This window comes from Mercenaria mercenaria, chromosome 5, assembly GCF_021730395.1.
Source record: "Mercenaria mercenaria strain notata chromosome 5, MADL_Memer_1, whole genome shotgun sequence".
Taxonomy (NCBI): domain Eukaryota; kingdom Metazoa; phylum Mollusca; class Bivalvia; order Venerida; family Veneridae; genus Mercenaria; species Mercenaria mercenaria.
The window spans coordinates 96,353,111-96,373,578 of NC_069365.1; the positions used below are offsets into that span (position 1 = coordinate 96,353,111).

The following is a 20,468-nucleotide window of genomic DNA, read 5'->3' on the forward strand; positions in this document are numbered from 1 at the left end:
GTTGTATCTTTCTTGGTCGCCGGGAGTGTCGCAGACTTAGCGATTGTATAAAATATATTGTTTAAATTTTCCGGCGGACCCTATTCTTTTATTTAAGTTCTCCGTCGGCACTTATATTAGTGGATTACATTTAACATGTATTTCATGTTTTTCATGCCTTTCTTTTGTTTTTAAATAGTATTCTTGGCGGGAAAGCCTTATATAAATAGAATGACTTGTGTCGACTAAAAAGGACTCGAAATAAGTTGGATGTAATTACGGAAGGTTGTGTTCATGATAAAATAAATAGGTAAAAATTAAATGAAATAACTTTGATAATAAGGTTTTACTTTTATTTTATATCCAATGTGTGGATAAATAAGGTATAATAAAAAATAAAATCAGGATATCCACGACACGGAGCATCCGAGGGATCTACTTTTCAGATTTTATTTACTTCACAACAGCGGGTGTTAAATGCTGTGTAAAGGCCGTAAAAAATCGCCCCGACTTCATCTCAGTGTTGTTATATTTTCTGGCCCTTCGGGGTCATTGATTGCAACTCATTTAGATTTGAAGATTGAATAATGCTTAAGCCGGTGCTAGGGGGCGTGGGCAGTGTTGCATTTTCCATTACTGCTCATGAACAGACTCAATCAAACCGAGTCTGCAATTTTCACTGTTTGCCTTGTTTTCGGTGCTTCCGCGGGACCTACTTTCAGATTTTATTTATTATAAAGTCACCTAATTATATTAATGTTTGATCCTAGATAATCTTATTTCAAACTTGATGTAGATTTTATTAGGACAAATATTCTGACCTGGTATTACATAGATTCAGGAGAAAATAATGGAATCAGGATTATTGACAACAAGGCGGATGTCTCTAAATTGTTTTTTTTATACTTTTAGCATGTGTAAATGTTGAGTTCTGCTCAACCCGGGGTTAGAGGGCGTGAACGGTAGCATGCACTACCGTCCATGAACAGGCTCAATCAAACCGAGCCAGCAACATTTTCGTTTTTGTGTGTTGAGCGACCTGTGGAGTTTCCACTTTTTCTATTTTGTCTATGATCTTACCTAGTAACTTTATGACCCAGTGTCATACTTTAGCAAAATTTTCTACATACCATTCTGACTAAGTTGGACTAAAATTGCAAGCTCTAGGGTGTGAAATTGTGGACGAAGAACGACAATGGACAAAGACAAACAACGAACACGGCGCAACATCAATAGCTCACTTAAAGAACATGCTTAGATGTGCAAAATCGTGGGTGCGCAACTCCAGATATTAATAATTAACAATTTCATGACTGTCGTTCAATACGTACTACAAATTTTCTCTGAAGAACAGATGGATGGACGAATAGACAAAGCCAAATATACATCCCCACTGCATAGTGCTACATCCCTACTGCTTAACGGTGGCATTATAAGCCAGGCATATCACGTTTAAGTATTTTCCGTCTACACGTATTATAATTTAGTAATGTTGAGATGGCACCCGTGGAAAATCGGTCGTCATAGGTGTTTTCACTCCACTTCGTCTTGATTCGCAAATGTCTATTAGTCCATATCTCATATATCAACGAGATTTCATAAGTACAGATTTTACTTCTAGATTTATTGTCTTCCAGTTAATCCCTGGTGAACCCGTTGGCGTTTCTAAGAGAGAACCCGAAGATGGGCACCGCGTCTCCCTAGCGACTCGCACCACGTTTAGAGACAGGTGCTGCAGCTGACCGGGGACCTACAGCTGCACCTTCATAGATTGCCCAAAAGCAGTTATATCAGTGACAGGCTTACCATCCACGTAGAGTGTATCGTAACTTATCCAAGATTCCTTATTTTTCTCTGTTCTTGAGGTACGTGAATGTATCAGTGATATTCCATGTTTAAGGAACCACCACAAGTCCGTGAACCAGAGGCCGGTCTAGGTCAGACTTATGTGTTGGACAAGGCTGGCCAACAACAGAGGCATTTGAGGGCCTATCTCCAGGGATATCTGATTCAAACTTAGGACGTTCCAACGTAATTTTCATCTAGACCCTTGTCTATTATGAAGGATCGCACTAAAGTTTATTTCTTATAACAACACGAAAGCAGGACCCACGCTATCGTTCGCCGCCTTAGCCAATTCGCCGCTGGCGAAAATGGATTTTCTACATATGTTTGTTCTGAATCGTAATCTTTCTAGAATTTTTGACAATATTAGCAGTATTCTGTTTGAGTTAGCTCACCTGTTTGAATGCTAGTTAAAATTTGATTAGAAACCTTGTGTTTCTACTATTATAACACTTGTAAAATCTAAAGCTCATGTATTAATAAAACGTCAAACGTAGCTGTTTTTACCCTCATTTTATTCGGTAACAAATATGAGGACATACTTTAATCTGTTTAATCACTAGTACAAGTAAAACAAAGTTTTATTCCAAATACTAAAAGTATACCTGTATGACCCCCAAAATTTGGAAATGACCCCCAGATGTGAAACAGTGGAGGTCACAATGACCCTCATTGTCAAAAGCCAAGGGAAAATACTGCTCTTTCCTCTCCGTGGTCTGGGGTTTTTCATTTCTCTCCTCAGCGATGTTGCTATTAAATACTAATGGAATGAGAAGTGAGATACGATAACCTGTCTTCCTTTTTTTTTTATGTCTCCGCTTCCAAGAATTCAATGTGTTTATTGGCTTGCCTCAACGCTAACGATAGATTATCGACACTATCTGAAACTTTATTTATTTTTTCATCAAGCACTTTTATATTGTCCTGTACATAAGTCCATAGTTCTTTCAGTTCGGCGTCTAATGACTCCAGTGTTTCTAATTTTGATCTCAACATGAAAAATTCTACCTTCTATACGTTTCAGATAGTTCATTGTGTCAGAATTAGATGTAACTTCCAAATCAGTGCTTTGTGAACCTTGTGAATCGCTAACCTTATTATTTTCACTCCATCTCCGTTTATGAACTCCCCGTATGTCAAGAATCACTTTCAAAAACCGAATTTTTCAATATGTTTAGATTAAAGTCACTTGAACCTCCATCCAAATGGAACAGAATTAGCGTCTCTTATATCGTCCCTAATTGCCGCAGGTGAATATTGATCAGAATGATCAGGTAAAAATCCGCCATTACGCACGCTTTTTTTTAAATCAGGGATACTACCTTTACTGCTTTCCTTCTGATTTTTGTCACGTTTGTTACCACTTTGTCATTAAGGACACATGTAAACATCTCAGTTAATACATATTAATTGTTATAAACCCAATTTTGCATCAGCTTGAAAATATTGAAATTTTTCGAGAGCGATTTTCAAACGACCACCACATTTATTTGACCTTGACCCATCCATTTGACCCTGACCCATCCAATACCAGCTAAATGTTTAGATACAAGACATTTTTGTAGTAACGCAAGACGAAAACATCATTATGTTAATCTATTGTAATATTATTTGCAGGATTACACACAGGGAGTATCTACACAGACTGGAACTTTGTTGGTTCTAAGATGTGTCCAACGCGTGGAAAAATATTTATAGTAAAAACACATTTAACGAGTAGTACAGCACATCATCCGGACTGTCGGAAGATAGGCGTGTCAAATTTAAATTACTCAAAGGCAATATTCATTCTACGAAATCCTTACAACACACTACTTGCTGAGTTTAATCGACAGAATGCGATACAACCATCAATCAAGACATTGTTTTTCAACACGGGAGAAGGTCTTGCTCCTGCAAAGATGTTCAGTAGTGAGAGTAAGTTATGTTTCATTTGCTTCAACATTATAAACATTTAATTGATTTACAGAAGATATTGATATCAGTTAGTGCTTTTAGTAAAACCTTGTCCACGTCCTATTCAACACAACTTGTATTTTATCTTCAAAAACAGAATCCATTTGTCATTCATAAACATATTAATGTCCAAAAACAGTATGTTCATCTTGTGATCAAAGCAAATAAAGAATTGCTACTTATATCTCAGTACTTCTTCCGAAATTCTTACAAAATTCAAAAACATTTCGACAAAGTAAGGTTCATGTAAGTGCGTGTGTTTAAAACTGGGGCTTTTTAAGTAAGTAAACACCAGTGGCGGCGTCCAAAGCATGTCCGCTCTCTAAGTCGAACGGTTTTCATCCGATCTTTACCAACTTGCTGACAATGTTTGCGGACATTATAGCTCGGCTAAGTTCTATAACCAGCCTATTCGCATCGGGCACTCTTGCATTATGTCCCTTGAATTATTCGAAAAAGTGCGAATTTAGCATTGTCCGCTCTCTTAGTCGAAGAGTTTTCATCCGATCTTCACAAAACTTGCTGACAATGTTTATGGGCATAATATCTCGGCCAAGTTCGATAACCACCTGAATCGCCACAGACACATGGATTATGGCCCTTGAACTACCCGAAAAACAACGGATTTAAGTCTAAGTCCAACAGTTTTCATCCGATCTTCACCGAACTTACAAATATTTGCGGGCATAATGTCTCAGCGAACTTCGATAACCACCCGAATCGCCATAGGCACTCTTGGATTATGGCCCTTGAATTAGGCCAAGTTCGATGACGAGCGTATTTTATGACTGTCTTGCACTCTTGTTTTCTTTTCAAATAAGAGGTTAATACAGGCTTTGTTCATTAGAAAGGACTTGGATAGGTTTGACTAGTAGGCCCTCCCTTCTCGCGAAATCCAGAAATTAACTACAGTACAGCCTCTCAGAACTACCATCATAGGTATTATAAAACTGATTGTTCTGAAGAGAGGAATCTAACTATTGCATAATTCTTAAAACTAGAAACCTAAATTATACTTTTCCGAGCAAGTTTTTGCTCTAGGAAGGTGTCGTTTAGGGAGGAAGACTACGTAGACTAAGGCAAAATAATTAAGAAATGAAATGATTTTTTTTTGGTGTTCATGCGAAATGAACGACAGAATAGGATCGGCAAATCCATGAATCGCGCTAGCGATTCAGGTTTAATTTGTTTGTCGTTCATTTCGCATGAACCCCGAAAAAAAATAGTTTCATTTTTTATATTCATATTATATTTCCTTTCCATTTGTAAACTATATAATATAATAAATTGCGTACAATTTGTAGCATTTAGCATTAAAATCAGCTTCCCGGCCATTCTGTTCACCAGACGGAACAACTGCGACGACATCTAAGAAACGTTCTCACTGACTATACGCGGACGTCGTCAAAACAACGGTCGGTTATCACTCAGCATCGATGACGTAACTTTAGCTTCTTTCCTTTTGCTGTTCATACGAAATGAACGTCAAAAGTTTCAATGGAAAAGAATAGAGCTATGTAAATATTGTATAATGTTATTTTAAACATTTTGCGATAACTGCCATATTGATTAGGCATCCATACATGAAACTTTGTGTTGATAATAATTTTCTTTTTTATTATCAGTACTGTGTTATAATATTGGACTGCTTTCAGTGGGTTACAGTTATGTATTTGAATGGAATCCAGCTATTGCTAAATATTCCACTACACGAGTAAATTGAATGTGTTTATTGAACGTTTTCCTCGTGCAGTCCAATATCAAATTAACAGTGCAATATTAAACAATTTGGACTCCAAGTGAAAAATACAGTACTGATTCCCATTGAAAGCAGTCCAGTATTAAAAATACAGTACTGCGAGTACAAAGGAATGACGTCATTACAGTGTTTTAAGTCCATTTAAAGTCTGTCCCATCCCAGAGGTTTATCCCAATTTCGGTGTCAGATGACAAAACTTATCGGCAAAGTAAACATGGTTTGATGTGAGAAAGCTCGACAACCTTTTCCTGCTTCAGGTATTCGCCTACAATGGCCGTTTTGTGTGATGAAGCATTGTCATGAAACAACCCGACACCACGAAGACCAGTTGCTGGTCGACGGTTTGCGAAATAGATCTTTAATTTATGAAGGACCTTGCCTTTGTAAAACTTAGCATTTACAGATTTACCCTTTCGCACGAGAATTTGAATAGCAGTACCTTGATTTGTAAAGAAAATTACATACATTACCATTTTTACGCTCAAAGTGTGTTTTGCTATGCAAGGTCTTTGGCTTCCTTTTGTTGCCCGTATTTTGTTCTGTATCTTTCGCTTTGGGCTCATAAAAGTGAACCACCGTCTCATCGCCAGTGATGATATATCGATTGTTGTATTTTTAGGGAACTGTGAAACCAAAATACACGGAAAAGTGTTACATATCTGTAATTTCCTTCTTATTACAATTTAAAATATCTTTGGAGGGTCATTTACTTCAAACCTGGATAAAATTCTACTCGGAAGTGACTGATATAAACGAATTGAGATTTTAGCAGTTAAAATATTAAATTACACGAAATACAAAAACATTACTGCAGTTCAACTAATTTGAATTTACCCTAGTAAAAAGGTAACCTACTTCCTTAAACAATGCTTTTTATGACATAACCGATAGAGAAATACGTATAAGACATTGGCGTAAAATATTCATAAACTAATCCGCATTTAATAATAGTTGCTGTATGATTATTGAATACTCTGTCTTCCTCACATGAACTGTTTAACGCCACGTGCGAGGCTCGAACCCACGTCGATGAGGGGTAAGTGATTTGAAGTCAGCGACCTTAACCACTCGGAAATGGATGCCCCTGAAACCACCATATCATACCTTTGAATATGGTGGCTGAACTAAAAGATTTTGGCGATCAAGCGGAAATGTTTTAACGAAATTTTTGCGTGTCGTTTTGGCGCACGTGACAACTCGACAAAACGAAACTATTAATGCGACAAACAAAATATAATACGTAACAAAACGAAACAGTTTATTGTGCATTACCATGTACACTATTAACAAATGTTTCGTTTTGAGGTCTAGCTGCGTAATATATAAAATGTTCCGATATGTTGCGTTTGCGCGCACCGGGCTATTTAGTACACTTCGAAGTGTCGTCTTGGTGCACGCGCCAATGCAGACAAGGAAAGAAAATAATTCATTTCGCTTTGGAGCACGCGCCAACACGGAATCTTTCTTAATGGAGCGCACGCCATCGCACAACAATAAAGAAGCGTTTTGTTGTCTTGACGTGCGTGCCAAAGCACCAACACTAAACTTGACTTTGAACCACTTACCCCTCGGCGATGTTGGTTCGAGCCTCACTTGAGGCGTTGATGTTTTTATGTGAGCAAGCCATCAAGCTGCCTTACGGAAGGTCAGTGGTTCTACCCAGGTGCATGCCAGTAATGAAATAATGCATGGGGTCTTCCTCCACCATCAAAGCTGAAAAGTCGCCATAATACCTATAATTTTGTCTGTGCGACGTTAGACCCAACAACAACAGCCCCAGCACGACATAAAATGATTCGATCTGTCGCGGTCTGTATCTCATTATGTCGCATTGTTGCGTTGATAGTTTCGTTTTGTCTTGTTGGTGTCCTAGCCAAAACGACACAGAAACTTTCAGTTTCGTTATGGCTCGTTTGTACGCGCTCCAGAACGAAAATGACGAAGCGTGCATGCCATCGCGGCGTAACAAAATGCTCTAAATTAGCCTCCATATTTGACTGCTACGGTTATTCATATACAGTTATAACATTTAAAAAAAAACAACACTGCGTTGTTTTGAGCGTACTGTTGAGATTCTATTTTATTCCTTTTCATTTTAGAATGGAAGGCATTTGTGATGAATGGAGCAAATAAATGGAAACATATGTCACTCTACTGGTTAGACAAATTTGATGGGCCAGCATACGTTCTGGTATATGAAAGAGTAAGGGAAAATACACTTTCAGAAATTTACAATTTGACGAAATATTTGAATATCAGCGTGCCTTTCAATCATTTATATTGTATTTCAAGTAACACAACTGGAAACTATCATAGAATAAAACCAAAATGGATGACAGTAGAAAAACTATATGATGAAAAATTAAGAAAAGAGGTCAATATTGTAATAGAAGATGTCATTGCAAAAGTTGGTTTGAGAAAGAACATTACGGATATATTACATTCGTATCTTTTGCCTGTTAATTGAATTAATTGAAATAATTCAGCTTGATTTCAATGATTTTTTCTTTGTCTATAATAATTTGTTAGAAAGCACTCTGCAGCTGTTACTGCGCAGCCTTTTGCGCAGCAGCCGCTCCGTTACTTATATATTCTGTTTTTCGTTAAATAGAAAGTTTATTTTTCAAACGGTATTACAGTTAAATACCTATTCATGTTTAGGCATTTTTAAGTGTCCCATAACAAACGTGTTTAAAAGACGATATTATGAATAAAACACCCAGGGGATAAATCAATGCCGATGAATAGTAGAGTAATGGCCCCTGAAAAACTGAACCAAATTTTTCGATATATCTTAATATCACAGAAAAAGTAAGGATACCCATATCCCTTTTCTTCTCTAGCTTCCTCGTTCATTTTTGTTCACGCTAGAAAAGTAACGCTTCTTCATTTTGTGATAGACCTTACTGGGTTTTGATAAAAGAAATCAACTTAATATCGGCGAATTTAGCATCAGAATTCTACTTGTATAATTTATATAATGAACTGGAATTGAAGAAAATGCAGAGCGCAAGAACCATAACTCTATATGGAATATTTGATAGATTAGTCCGATTTGCACTCTTCGGCTGGGAAATATCATTTCGGCAAACTTCATTACTTGGTTTCACTTATTTACTGCAGATCTCTTTTTACAAGAATATAGCGATAAGAAATATGACTGTCCCACAGTCTGATCAAGCAGTTAATGCTCCCTATATTGTGTGGTGAGCAAGTTACTTTAACATTTTGTAGACAATTTATGTTTTGATGAAGTATGATACCTATTTTGCGTTACAGAAGTAATCTTGATCCAAGAGGCATGTTTAATCACAACAACGATCACATCCAAAGATGAAGTAAGGGGTTTATTTTAGGAGACTACTTGGCTTTTCCTTTTTGGTGATATTATACGTCCTTGTTTTACTGAAACATGGGACATTACCCGGATTGATGTAGAGTTTGTATCTTATTTAAGATATTTTATTGGAAATCCTGCATAAACCGCTGCATGATGCGCTCTGATTAACGAGCAAATTATTAAAATATAGCATGTAATACCTTTAGAATACATAGCGCTTACAGAAACTAATTAGCCGACATACGGCGTAACAAAACAAATAACAGTTAAATGTATATTCTTTTATAATCATCAAAACACAACAATCGAAACCGTCTTCGTGCAAGGAACATTTCAAAAATTTAAATTAATATACCGACTGTTTGTATCCTTCACTCATTTAGAAACACTTTCCAAATGCATAAATATTACCCTTTGAGCCATGATACAAGTAACAAGCATCACTCTTATCTCCCTTGTTTAACCATTATTACCACAAACAATATTTAACGCATAACATTATCATATTTCGAAACAGCTGTCGTTAACATTGTTTGTTGCCCTTTAACTGCAGTCATTATCGGCGGTAAACAGACGAGTTGCGGCAGCATGCAATATCACGACTGATAGTTTTAATATGCACAGCTGGCAGTACTTGATTTTGTTTAGACTGCATTGTAATTACTTTTAATACAGATTTATAAATACTTGTTCGAACTTATTTTTGTTGTTGCTGCTGCCGTTGATTTTTCATAAAATTTTATTAGATAGAATCCATTTACTGACAAAGTAGTACATGTATTTTAGACCAGGTTGCACTACAAAATCAGAATTGGTTTTTAAGATGATTTTCTAATATTTCCATTTACAATTACGGCACTTTTCACAGACGCTGATAAAATTAAAACAGAAAAAGTATTAGAACCCAGCTATACAGTTTTAACAAGGGAACTTTAAATATATCTTGGACAATGTAGTTGTATAATTGCTAACTTCTCTCGATAATAAGGGAAAATAATCTGTGTTATGGACTTCTCTCTGTAATAATTATTTCAATAGATAACCTGTGGTTTTGTGAACTGTATATGACACAGGTCTAAATGTTTCAAATTGATTCATTTTCAAATGGCAGGAATTACAGATTCTTCTTATTTATTGTACACCAAGTCACTGACGATTTTTCCGAATTCGAGGCTACGAGAGATATAACTCAACTTAGACTGCATGTATCGATTTACAGTAAAATATAACAAACGGCGTGATGATAGTAAAATGATTTAAACAATGTAACAAAAGATAATAGGTAAGGGTACAACAAGTTTATATTTCTTAGATGCAATGGCGTCTAGGCGGGTCATGATTTTACTATTATTCGGCAGCCTCCTTCTTTGTTTACTGCTAGTTTTCGAATGGACTACTGAAAGACCTACGACAAGAATTTGGGGCTGCAAGGAATCTGTTAATGCATATCAGTTTCAAGAAGTGAATGGAAAATTATTGAAAGTTTTAATGAAAACGTGTCTCGAAGATGGAATTGACTTGAATGGCAATCGATTTAATTTTGATTATTTGAAACGCAATTTGATAAGTTTTAGTTGTCCTCAGTCATGGGAATATTTGAGTGTTCCAAAACCACTTGTAGCTCTAGCTAGCTACCCAGGATCAGGGAATACTTGGACAAGAGAACTTATAGAAACAACGACAGGTAAAGTTTCATTTGTAACAGTACAGTTTATATAGTAATTCTTTTGTAAATCTACAGATCTTTTAAAACCTCTGGTGCAAAGATCTAAATCGTAATTCTGTAAATTTATGGGTATTTGTTGCAAACTTGCTATAGTAGGAGTAACTCTGTAAAAACTAAACATGATTGTCACGTTTTAGATAGATTTAAAACTATATCTTGCACTTGTATCATAGCTCGGTGTTTTTTCTTAACAAATTTGATGCAGGTAAATCGTTTACACTGAGCGCAGGGTGTGGTAACTAAAAGTGTGCAGGTATTAAATATCCGCACGCTAGTTACCGCACTGTTGGATTGGAAAGTATGCTAGCGTGTATGGGCGTGTCTCTAACAGCACACAGCGACGTGCATTTTCTTGATTTTCTGCGCTCACATTGGTTTATTTTACCTGAGCTTTACTCATTTGTAAAACAAGGATTTTAAGTACTCACTTAACTGCTGTATATTGCAATGTGGAACGCCTACTGAACGACTATATATGGATGGCTATGATACAAAACAGAAAGAACATTAAAACTCTCGGATAAACGATTTTTACTCGGGGGCTACGGCCCCTCGTACAAATCGTTTACCCTCGAGTTTCAATGCTCTTTCTATTACGTAAAATGATGTATTTATTCGGAATAAGCTTTGTATTTATTCGGATACTGATAATTCCATACGAACGCTCTATATAACTGCGGTTTGAGGTGTACTTTTGTCGTTCTTGTTTATTGTTCATTTTTGAAAGAAAATGTAAAACAAAAATATTTGTTGTAATTAATGAGTATCTGACGTCGCCAAAAACACTTGTTTGACGTGCAATTAGATATACACCAATGATATTGAAGATGACAGCCATTCAACATGCCATTAGAACATGCCTTTCGTTTCTTAATGCGCTGCGTCAATCGACGTCAACAAATATATAAGGATAGTGAGAAGATTTTGCTTTTGTTTAGATACAAGACATTTGTATAGCAACCCAAGACAAGCATATGTCTCATAATGATATTTTATTATAATATTATTTGCAGGATTACACACGGAAAGTATCTACACTGACTGGAACTTCGTGGGTTCTGAGATGTGTCCAACGCGTGCAAAAATATTCATAGTAAAAACGCATCTAACGAGTAATAAAACAAATCATCCAGACTGTCTGAAGATGGGCGTGAAAGATTTAAATTACTCGAAGGCAATATTAATTCTTCGAAATCCTTATAATGCATTACTTGCTGAGTTTAATCGACAGAATGCGATAAAACCAACAGACACGTCCTTTTTCAACGCGGGAGAAGGTCTTGCTCCTATAAACTTGTTCAGAAGTGAGAGTAAGTTATGTTTCAATTGTTTTAACATTAGACCTATAAACATTTAATTAATTTAAGTAAAAATTAATATTAGTTAGTTTTAAGTAAAACATCGAACACATCCTTTTCAAAACAACTTTAACATTTACAGTAGATGCCTACCTTATATATATGTAATCATTTGATTGTAAAAAAAAAAACAAAGACAAATATCAAACAGGGAATGCAACGTACCAAAAACGCAGCCTCCCCAAAACGAAACCCACAGCACGCAGACGTGCACACCACAAACACACGCGCACACACACGCGCGCGCGCACACACAAAGCCAACACATGAGGACAAAAAGAACAAACAGAGGAACACAGTGGGGCACCGCCTTGGAACGGTCAGTGGGAAAAACACCCGACAGTTACTATTATGTTAAAGTTTCATTTGATTTATAACACGCACGTATGTATATCTGGCATTCAATAATGGAGATATTCAAGGGTTTCGTATGGTATATTTTCATAAACACGAAATTATGTCACACTGCACAAATTATGACCATCACCTTTATTTCATAGACATGCATGTTTCCAATATTTGTATCAGTGCTTGAATACAGTGTTTCAGAAAAATAAGTACCTATATCTATTCAGTCCATTCAGTCTTTGATGTCCTCGAAACAAAAGTTATGGTGCATAATAAAACATTCAAATTCTGACATTTTTTAAGTTACACTGGAGATCTTTTAACATAACACTTTCCCGAAATGTTCTTCAATATTATAAGTTGCGCATCTGCGACAAAGTTGAAATGATGAGCTAGTCTAATCGCAATGTATCCGTATTCCATCGCCGTCGTCGTCCGACATGAAAAGAATCTAAACTGGGTCAGCTGGGATCAAAATGTAGGTCAGCAGGTAAAACATTGTGAAGACATTGTGAAGACTGTAGAAAACGTAATATCTTGCGTCTCCATTCCTTTGTTGTTATTATACGCCCGAAGGGACGTATTTTGTTATACCCCAGGTGTTCATCTGGCCGTCTGTGTGTCCGCCTGTCCGTTAGCAATTTCGTGTCGACTCCGCTCTGTAACTCGTGAACCCCTTGAAGGATTTTAAACAAACTTGATACAAATGTTCTCCACATCAAGACGACGTGCAGAGCGCCTGTATCAGTTGACTCGCTTTAAAGTCAAGATCACACTAAGGGGTCAAGTTCATATGACTTTGTTTCGTGTCCGCTCTGTAACTCTTGATCTGTATACAGGATTTTAAAGAAACATTGCACAAATGTCCACCATATCGAGACGACGTGCAGAACGCATGTTTTGGATGGCTGGCTACAATGTCAATGTCACTCTTAGGGGTCAAAGGTCATATAACTTTGTTTCGAGTGCGATGTGAACTGCTTGAAGGATTTTAAAGAAACTTGGCCCAGATGTTCACCACATTGAGATGACGTGCAGAGCGCATGGCTCGCTTCAAGGTCAAGGTCACACTTAGGGGTCAAAGGTCACATGACTATGTTTTGTGTTTATGTTGCTTTGCATTGCGGTGCTCTTGTTTTTCTTTGGCAGATCCCTTTTTTGTTCATTTCTCTGGCGAACAGACGGACGGACAGACAAATCCAAATCTTATCCTTTGCGGTTACATAACGAACAGGACCACGATGATTCTGGGCAGCAAATCACGAAACTTGTTTTAGGGGAATCTGATTTTATTCAAATTAGTGAGATGCTCTATCTAAATTCAAACAATCATTTGGTTGCCCAAACTGACTGCGCACAATATACAACTGCTCAGTGACTGTCTTGGTCTCGCGTCAGTTATACAATAGCATGTCTCATGATCAACAATCATTGTAGCGACATGTATTTGTAGCTCTAAGTTGTGGCTCTATATATGTAACAGTTATATATGTGAATATATATATTGTCTGTATACACATGTTAATGTACTATGACATAATATTTTAAATCAGATTCCACCAAAATAGTTTTTTCTAAATATGTAACAGTCATATAAATATTGTCTGTATACACATGTTCATTGTACGTCTGTCATTTTCAAAGTGTATTTAAATATTTCTAATGTACATTTACGCATTATTATTATGTGGTGTTATAGTTGAAACATATTTGAATTTATGTGTATCAATCGATATGTAACTGTCATAATGGTGAAATTTTATCTAGACGCTTCTTTAGTACGTATGTTATTTACTAAGTGTAGTTAAATATTTGCATTATGGTGTTACTTTGTCTAGACGCTTCGTCCATGAAGTCTGCCATTTACAATGTGTATCTAAATATTCCTATAGTTACTCATTGTTGTAGTATGGTGTGTTAGTTGATACATAATCGACAGTATGTGTAATTCTGTTTAGACCCTTTGTCCGTCCGTCTGTCACTTACAACATGTTTTTGAATATTCTCAATGTATATGTACAATACGCATTAGTGTGCTATGGTGTACTAGTCGATACATAATTGACATTATATTGTAATTTTGTCTAGACGCTTCGTTCGACCGTCTGTCACTTACAACATGTACTTAAATATTCCCAGTGTACAATTCACATTAGTGTACTGTAGTGTACCAGTGGATACATAATTGACATTATAGTGTAATTTTGTCTAGACGCTTCGTTCGCCCGTCTGTCATTTACAACATTCAAATATTCAAATATTCCCAATGTACAATACGCACTATGATGTACCAGTTGATACATATTGACATTATAGTGTCAATATGGCTAGTTGCTTCGTTCGTCCGTCTGTCATTTACAACGTGTATTTAAATATTCCTAATATACAATACGCATTAGTGTACTATGGTGTACTAGTTGATATATAATTGACATTATAGTGTAATCCTGTCCAGACGCTTCGTCCGTCTGTCTGTCATTTACAACATGTATTTAAATATTCCCAATGTACAGTACGCATTAGTGTAATATGGTGTACTAGTTGATACATAGTTGACATTATAGTGTAATTTTTTCTAGACGCTTCGTTCGTCCGTCAGTCATTTATATCAATATCATGTATTTAAATATTCCCTATGTACAATACCCATTAGTGCACTAAGGTGTACTAGTTGATACATAATTGACATTATACAGACGCTCGTCCGTCTGTCTGTCATTTTCAACATGTATTTCAATATTCTCAATGTACAATACGCATTAGTGTATCATGGTGTACTAGTTGATGCATAATTGACATTATAGTGTAATTTTGTCTAGAGGCTTCGTTCGTCCGTCTGTCATTTACAATATGTATTTAATGTTTCTCAATGTTTAATACGCATAGTTATACTATGATGAAGTGGTTGTAACATTATTGACTTTACGATGTACCAGTACTATACGTATTGTTATATTAAGATGTAGTAGATGTAACATAGTTGACCTAACGATGTACCAGTACAATAGGCATTGTTATTCTTTGGTGAACCAGCTGTAACAGAATTGACTTAATGATATACCATTTGATACTAATTGTCATAATGTGTACTTTTGTGTAGACGCTTCGTCCGTCCGTCTGCCATTTACAAAATGTATTGAGATATTTCCAATCTACAGTCTATATTTCGAATTGTTATGCTAAGGTTTCATAGGAATACAATTGACATTATGGTGTTTATTCTCGCTTAGAATATGAGTATCTAACCTCCGAAATAAAGTAGCATTTTGATTCTGATTGGTGCCATGACACCAAAAGTAACTCTCATATCCTACACATTTTTACTTTTTAAGTTCTCTAAATCCTAAGCAAATTGCTCGAGCAATGATTCACAACGCTTTCCAACCCACCACCACTCCATGTTAATACAAAGTCATAAAATGACAGTATATCCTGTTAAAGTTCAGCTTCTCATTGACCCGTCCCTTTATTGCCGACCAATCTGGATTCATTTCAACTGTATGCATGACCTTTTCATTCCTCCTAATGAAGTTTTCAGTTAAATGAAGTCGTGCCCCTACTTATCCTGCTTTACGTTAGTTCTACTGATTGGTCTGGTATCTCGTGTATTTCAATCTTTTTCACGATTTCGGTAGGCAACGTGAGAGCTTACACAGTCCATACTCAAAGTAATGTAAAAATATCATCTAATCATCCACTAAAAAAATAACGACCCCATAGTCCATCTTATTTTATTGGTAGTGGTTAGCATGGCATTGTTCTCTTTACACTTTCTTCTTCTAATTGCCGGTGATATACATCCAAATCCTGGTCCTACTCTTTCTGACTCAAGTCTTTCTTTAGATACATCTAGCTCTTTCCTTAACATAACTAACTCTGGTCGTAGCATCATGCACTTGAATGTGCAGAGTTTACTTCCAAAGATAGATATTCTCCAGAATGAATCACAGCCTTATGATATACCGGTATTCACGGAAACATGGCTTTCAGATACAACCACTAAAGATAGTATTCTTAATCAAATATTTGATGCTCCTTTCAGAAATGACCGGACTGGCAGATTAGGAGGAGGAGTTGCTATCTATATACGATCTGGCCTCTGTGCTACTCGTCATCATGATCTAGAACTTCCAGGTCTAGAGGCGGTCTGGATCAAGCTTTCTTTCCTTCACAAAAGTCTTCTAGTTTGAGCATTCTATCGACCACCTGACTCAAACAATGACTATTGGACCCGTCTAGAAGAGAGTATAGACAGGGTGCACAATAACCATCTTGGGGGATTTCAATATCGATGTATCAAATGATAAATCTAACAAACTGTCTAGACTTTTGACGTCTTATAGTTCAGTACAGCTTATCTTCGAGACCACTCATTTTGTCAGTTTGATAGTTTTCGTGGGGAACTAAACCAAAACGACTGGAATACCCTCTTAAATATTGACGACCTAGATTTATTAGCAGAAAACCTAAATAAAACAATACTTAAAGCTGCAGCTAAAACAAAACCGTCTAAAGTTATAACTGTGCGTCCTGCAGATGTACCGTGGTTTCACTCTGGAATTCGAAAACTTATAAGACAAAGAAATAGACTTTTCAAAAAAGCAAAGCTACGTAAAACTTGATGTCAAAACATGGTTTAAAATATCTAAGAAAATCGTGAATAAAACTTAACCATCTTCATTACCTAACCTATCCTATGAAGGCAAAATAGCATCAGACGACAAAGATAAAGTTAATAATTTCCTAAACTCACATTTTTGCAAACAATCAACAATTGACGAAAGTAATAACTCAACACCAGCAATCCCGATCCGCCGCCACACATCCTTGACCATACACACATTTCAGAACAAGATATTAAGGACGCAAAATCCTCAATTAACCCATCTAAGTCCTGTGGCCCAGACTTGGTCAGTCCTAAACTTTTAAAGGAAGGATGTACAGTCTTAGCAGCACCGCTCTCTCTATTTTTCAATAAATTACTCACCAGATCTTATTTCCCTTCAGTCTGGAAAAAGGCAAATGTAACCCCGATTTATGAAAAAGCCAATCCGTCTGACCCCGAGAATTATCGACCAATATCCCTTCTAAGTTGTGTTGGGAAGCTCATGGAAAGATGTAGCTTACTTGGAACAACCTTCTTAGCAGTTACCAGTCAGGGTTTATTTCTGGGGATTCCACAACTAATCAGCTTGTGTATATTTATAATGACATATGTAAGGCGATGGACGAAGGCAAGGAAGTTCGAGCAGTCTTTTGCGATATATCCAAAGTATTTGACCGGGTTTGGCACAGAGGTCTCCTGTTTAAACTTTCAGCAATTGGTATAAGTGGGAATCTACTCCGCTGGTTTAAATCTTATTTAACTTTCAGAAAGCAAAGGGTATTATTTGCAAATGCATCTTCCGACTGGTCATCTATAAGTGTTGGTGTCCCTCAAGGTTCGATCCTAGGGCCAGTACTATTCTTAATATACATTAATGATATCGTTCTTGATTTACGTTCAAATGTTAGGTTATTCGCAGATGACACCAGTCTGTATATTATTGTAGATAACCCTGTTTCAGCTGCCCTAACCCTAAACCGAGACTTGGAAATAATGTCTAAATGGTCAAAAACATGGTTGGTAAACTTTAATCCTTCAAAAACGGATGCCCTGACCTTCTCCAAGAGGTAGTACTCGTTAACATCTCGGCATAATACTTTCTGAAGATTGTAAATGGAATGCACACTTCGCAAACACTGTTAGTAAGGCCTGGCAAAGACCCGGGGTGTTACGCTCTCTAAAATATCTTTCTACTAGGCAGAATCTTGAACGTTTATATATTACTTTTATCCGCCCTTTACTGGAATACGGGGATGTTATATGGGACAACTGCTCCGACTACTTAAAATTTGCATTAGAATTCATTCAAATTGAAGCTTTAAGGATAATTACAGGTGCAACAAATTATTGCAACGTGGAAAAGCTCTACAGTGATACTGGGGTAGAAACGTTAACTAAAAGACGTAGGAAGCACAAAGTTACCTTGCTTTACAAAATGAAAAACAAATTCTTAATTATTTAAGCAACCTAATTCCCGAACGTACCCAGCACAGATTTGACCTAAAACAACCCGAGAGGTTACCATTATTACCCTGTAGAACAGAATTATATCGAACATCCTTTTTGCCTTCTGCAATAAGAGAATGGAACAATTTACCATCTACTACAACAGGTCAAACAACCTTACATTCATTCAAACATCATCTAAACGCAAACAACAACTCACAACCCAGCTCTCTGTTTAAAATCGGTCAGCGGAAGCTACAAATACTTCATACACGCCTTAGATTGTCCTGTAGTGCACTCAAACACGATCTGTTTCGACGCTCACTCATTGAATCTCCTTTTTGTACCTGTGGTGCAGTGGAGACAGTAAGTCACTTTTTAATATCCTGTCCTAATTACACACAGCAAAGACACACCATATTGGCTCATCTTCCTTGTCCATTAACAGCTGAGAACGTTTTGTTTGGCAACGAACACCTAACTTCTGAGCAAAAATAAGCAAATAAAATCCCAGAAATACATGGAAGCGACAGACCGTTTTGAATCTGATTAGGTTTGCGATTGGATTGACCAAGGGTCATTAAGAGCTGAATCTTTATTTTCTTTTCTTTCTTTTGTTTTTCTTTTTATTTTCCTTTCTCTTTCACCTTCCCACTCCTGAGTGTTTTTTTACACATTTCCCTATTCTTTCTTACATACTTTTTTGTATTATCTGTTCATATATAATATGTTTCTTTTGATTTCGTTTTTGTTGTGCACTGTATAGTCAATCTGTCATAACAGTTTAATATGTATAGTAACTAAAGGGGAAGGACACTATAATTACACTGTAACTTTTTTCCTAATCCATATTTTATCTGTAGAAATGTTGTATCATGTTATGCATATTTGAATAAAAATACTATTTAAACTAAACTTACACGACACCTGAAACTCAAAGTTTGAAGTTTCGTTATAGCGCACCAGGATGAAAAACAAACGTACACCGCTCGCGTGCTAACGCCTCGTTACGAAATGTTCTAAATCAGCCACCATATTTGACTGCTTAGGATATTCTTGAACAGTTAAAGCGGCATGCCTCCAGATCGTTCGACAAAACAAAAAGTATTTTACTACTTTTTACGATGAAAATTGAAAAATGTTTGTCACGCTTTTTCTCCAGGTAAACTGTCTCGATTATAAATATATATATTTTGAAGTCATTGTTCACTACCTCAGCTATAGCGCTATTGGTTACGACTACGGGAAAATGTCTTTATTGCCGCGGCGGTCAGGGGTTCGATTCCCGACGCGGACATCTTTTTTCTTGATTTGGATTTTTTAAAATAGTTTAGAAACAAAAAGTCATATGCTGATGTTCATAATATGACCAAACTTCAGTTTGAAAGAAAAATTATTTTTAGCCAAATCTGGAGGTCAGTGCCTTTAAAACTTTGAAATCCTTGCGTCGTGTTGTGCAAGCAAACTTTTGGGATTTCATGCTATATTCCATTTTTTTTTATTTCAGAATGGAAGACATTTGTGATGAAGGAAGCCAATAAATGGAAACATATGTCACTCTATTGGTTAGAAAGATTTGACAGACCTGCTTACGTGCTGGTATATGAAAAAGAAAGGAAAAATACACTTACAGAAATGTACCATTTGACGAAATATTTGAATATCGCTGTGCCTTTCAATTCATTATATTGTCTGTCAAGTAACAAAACTGGAAATTATCATAGAGTAAAACCAAAGTGGATGACAATAGAAAAACTTTATGATAAAACATTGCGTAAAATGGTCAATACTGTAGTAGAAGATGTCAGTGCGAAAGTTGGTTTGAGAAAGAACATTACGGATTTATTACAGTCCTATCTTTTGCCTGTAAATTAAAGTAATTTAGATAATTCATCTTGTTTTCAATAGCAGTTTACTTTCTCTACCAGTAATTTGGTGAAGGGCATTCCGTCAGTTGTTACTGCGCAACCTATTGCACAGCAGTCTGTCCGTTACTTACATATTCCGTTTTTCGTTAAACAGAAAGTTGAATTTTTTTCAGACGGTAAAGAACACCACGTAAACAGAAATAAACTTGTTATGAATATGTTTAATCGGTAAAATAA

At 36.4% G+C, this 20,468-nt stretch overlaps 1 protein-coding gene across 4 annotated transcripts in view; it reads left to right on the top strand.

The window, feature by feature from the left end:
* LOC123558006 (WSCD family member GA21586-like) overlaps positions 1-20,252 on the top strand; it is a 61,562-nt gene extending 41,310 nt beyond the window's left edge. For 2 of the 4 annotated variants that reach the window (XR_008371140.1, XR_008371139.1), the window contains 4 exons: positions 3,442-3,741; positions 7,639-10,563; positions 11,619-11,915; positions 19,871-20,252. Coding sequence is in view for 2 of the 4 variants with exons in the window: in XM_053544386.1 (XP_053400361.1) it covers positions 10,197-10,563; positions 11,619-11,915; positions 19,871-20,238 (1,032 nt within the window). In the remaining 2 variants the exon portion in view is untranslated. Of the gene's footprint in view, positions 1-3,441; positions 3,742-7,638; positions 10,564-11,618; positions 11,916-19,870 lie in introns of those variants that run through there. The other 2 variants (XM_053544386.1, XM_045349866.2) reach the window with 2 other exon arrangements.
* Positions 20,253-20,468: the final 216 nt, after the last annotated feature.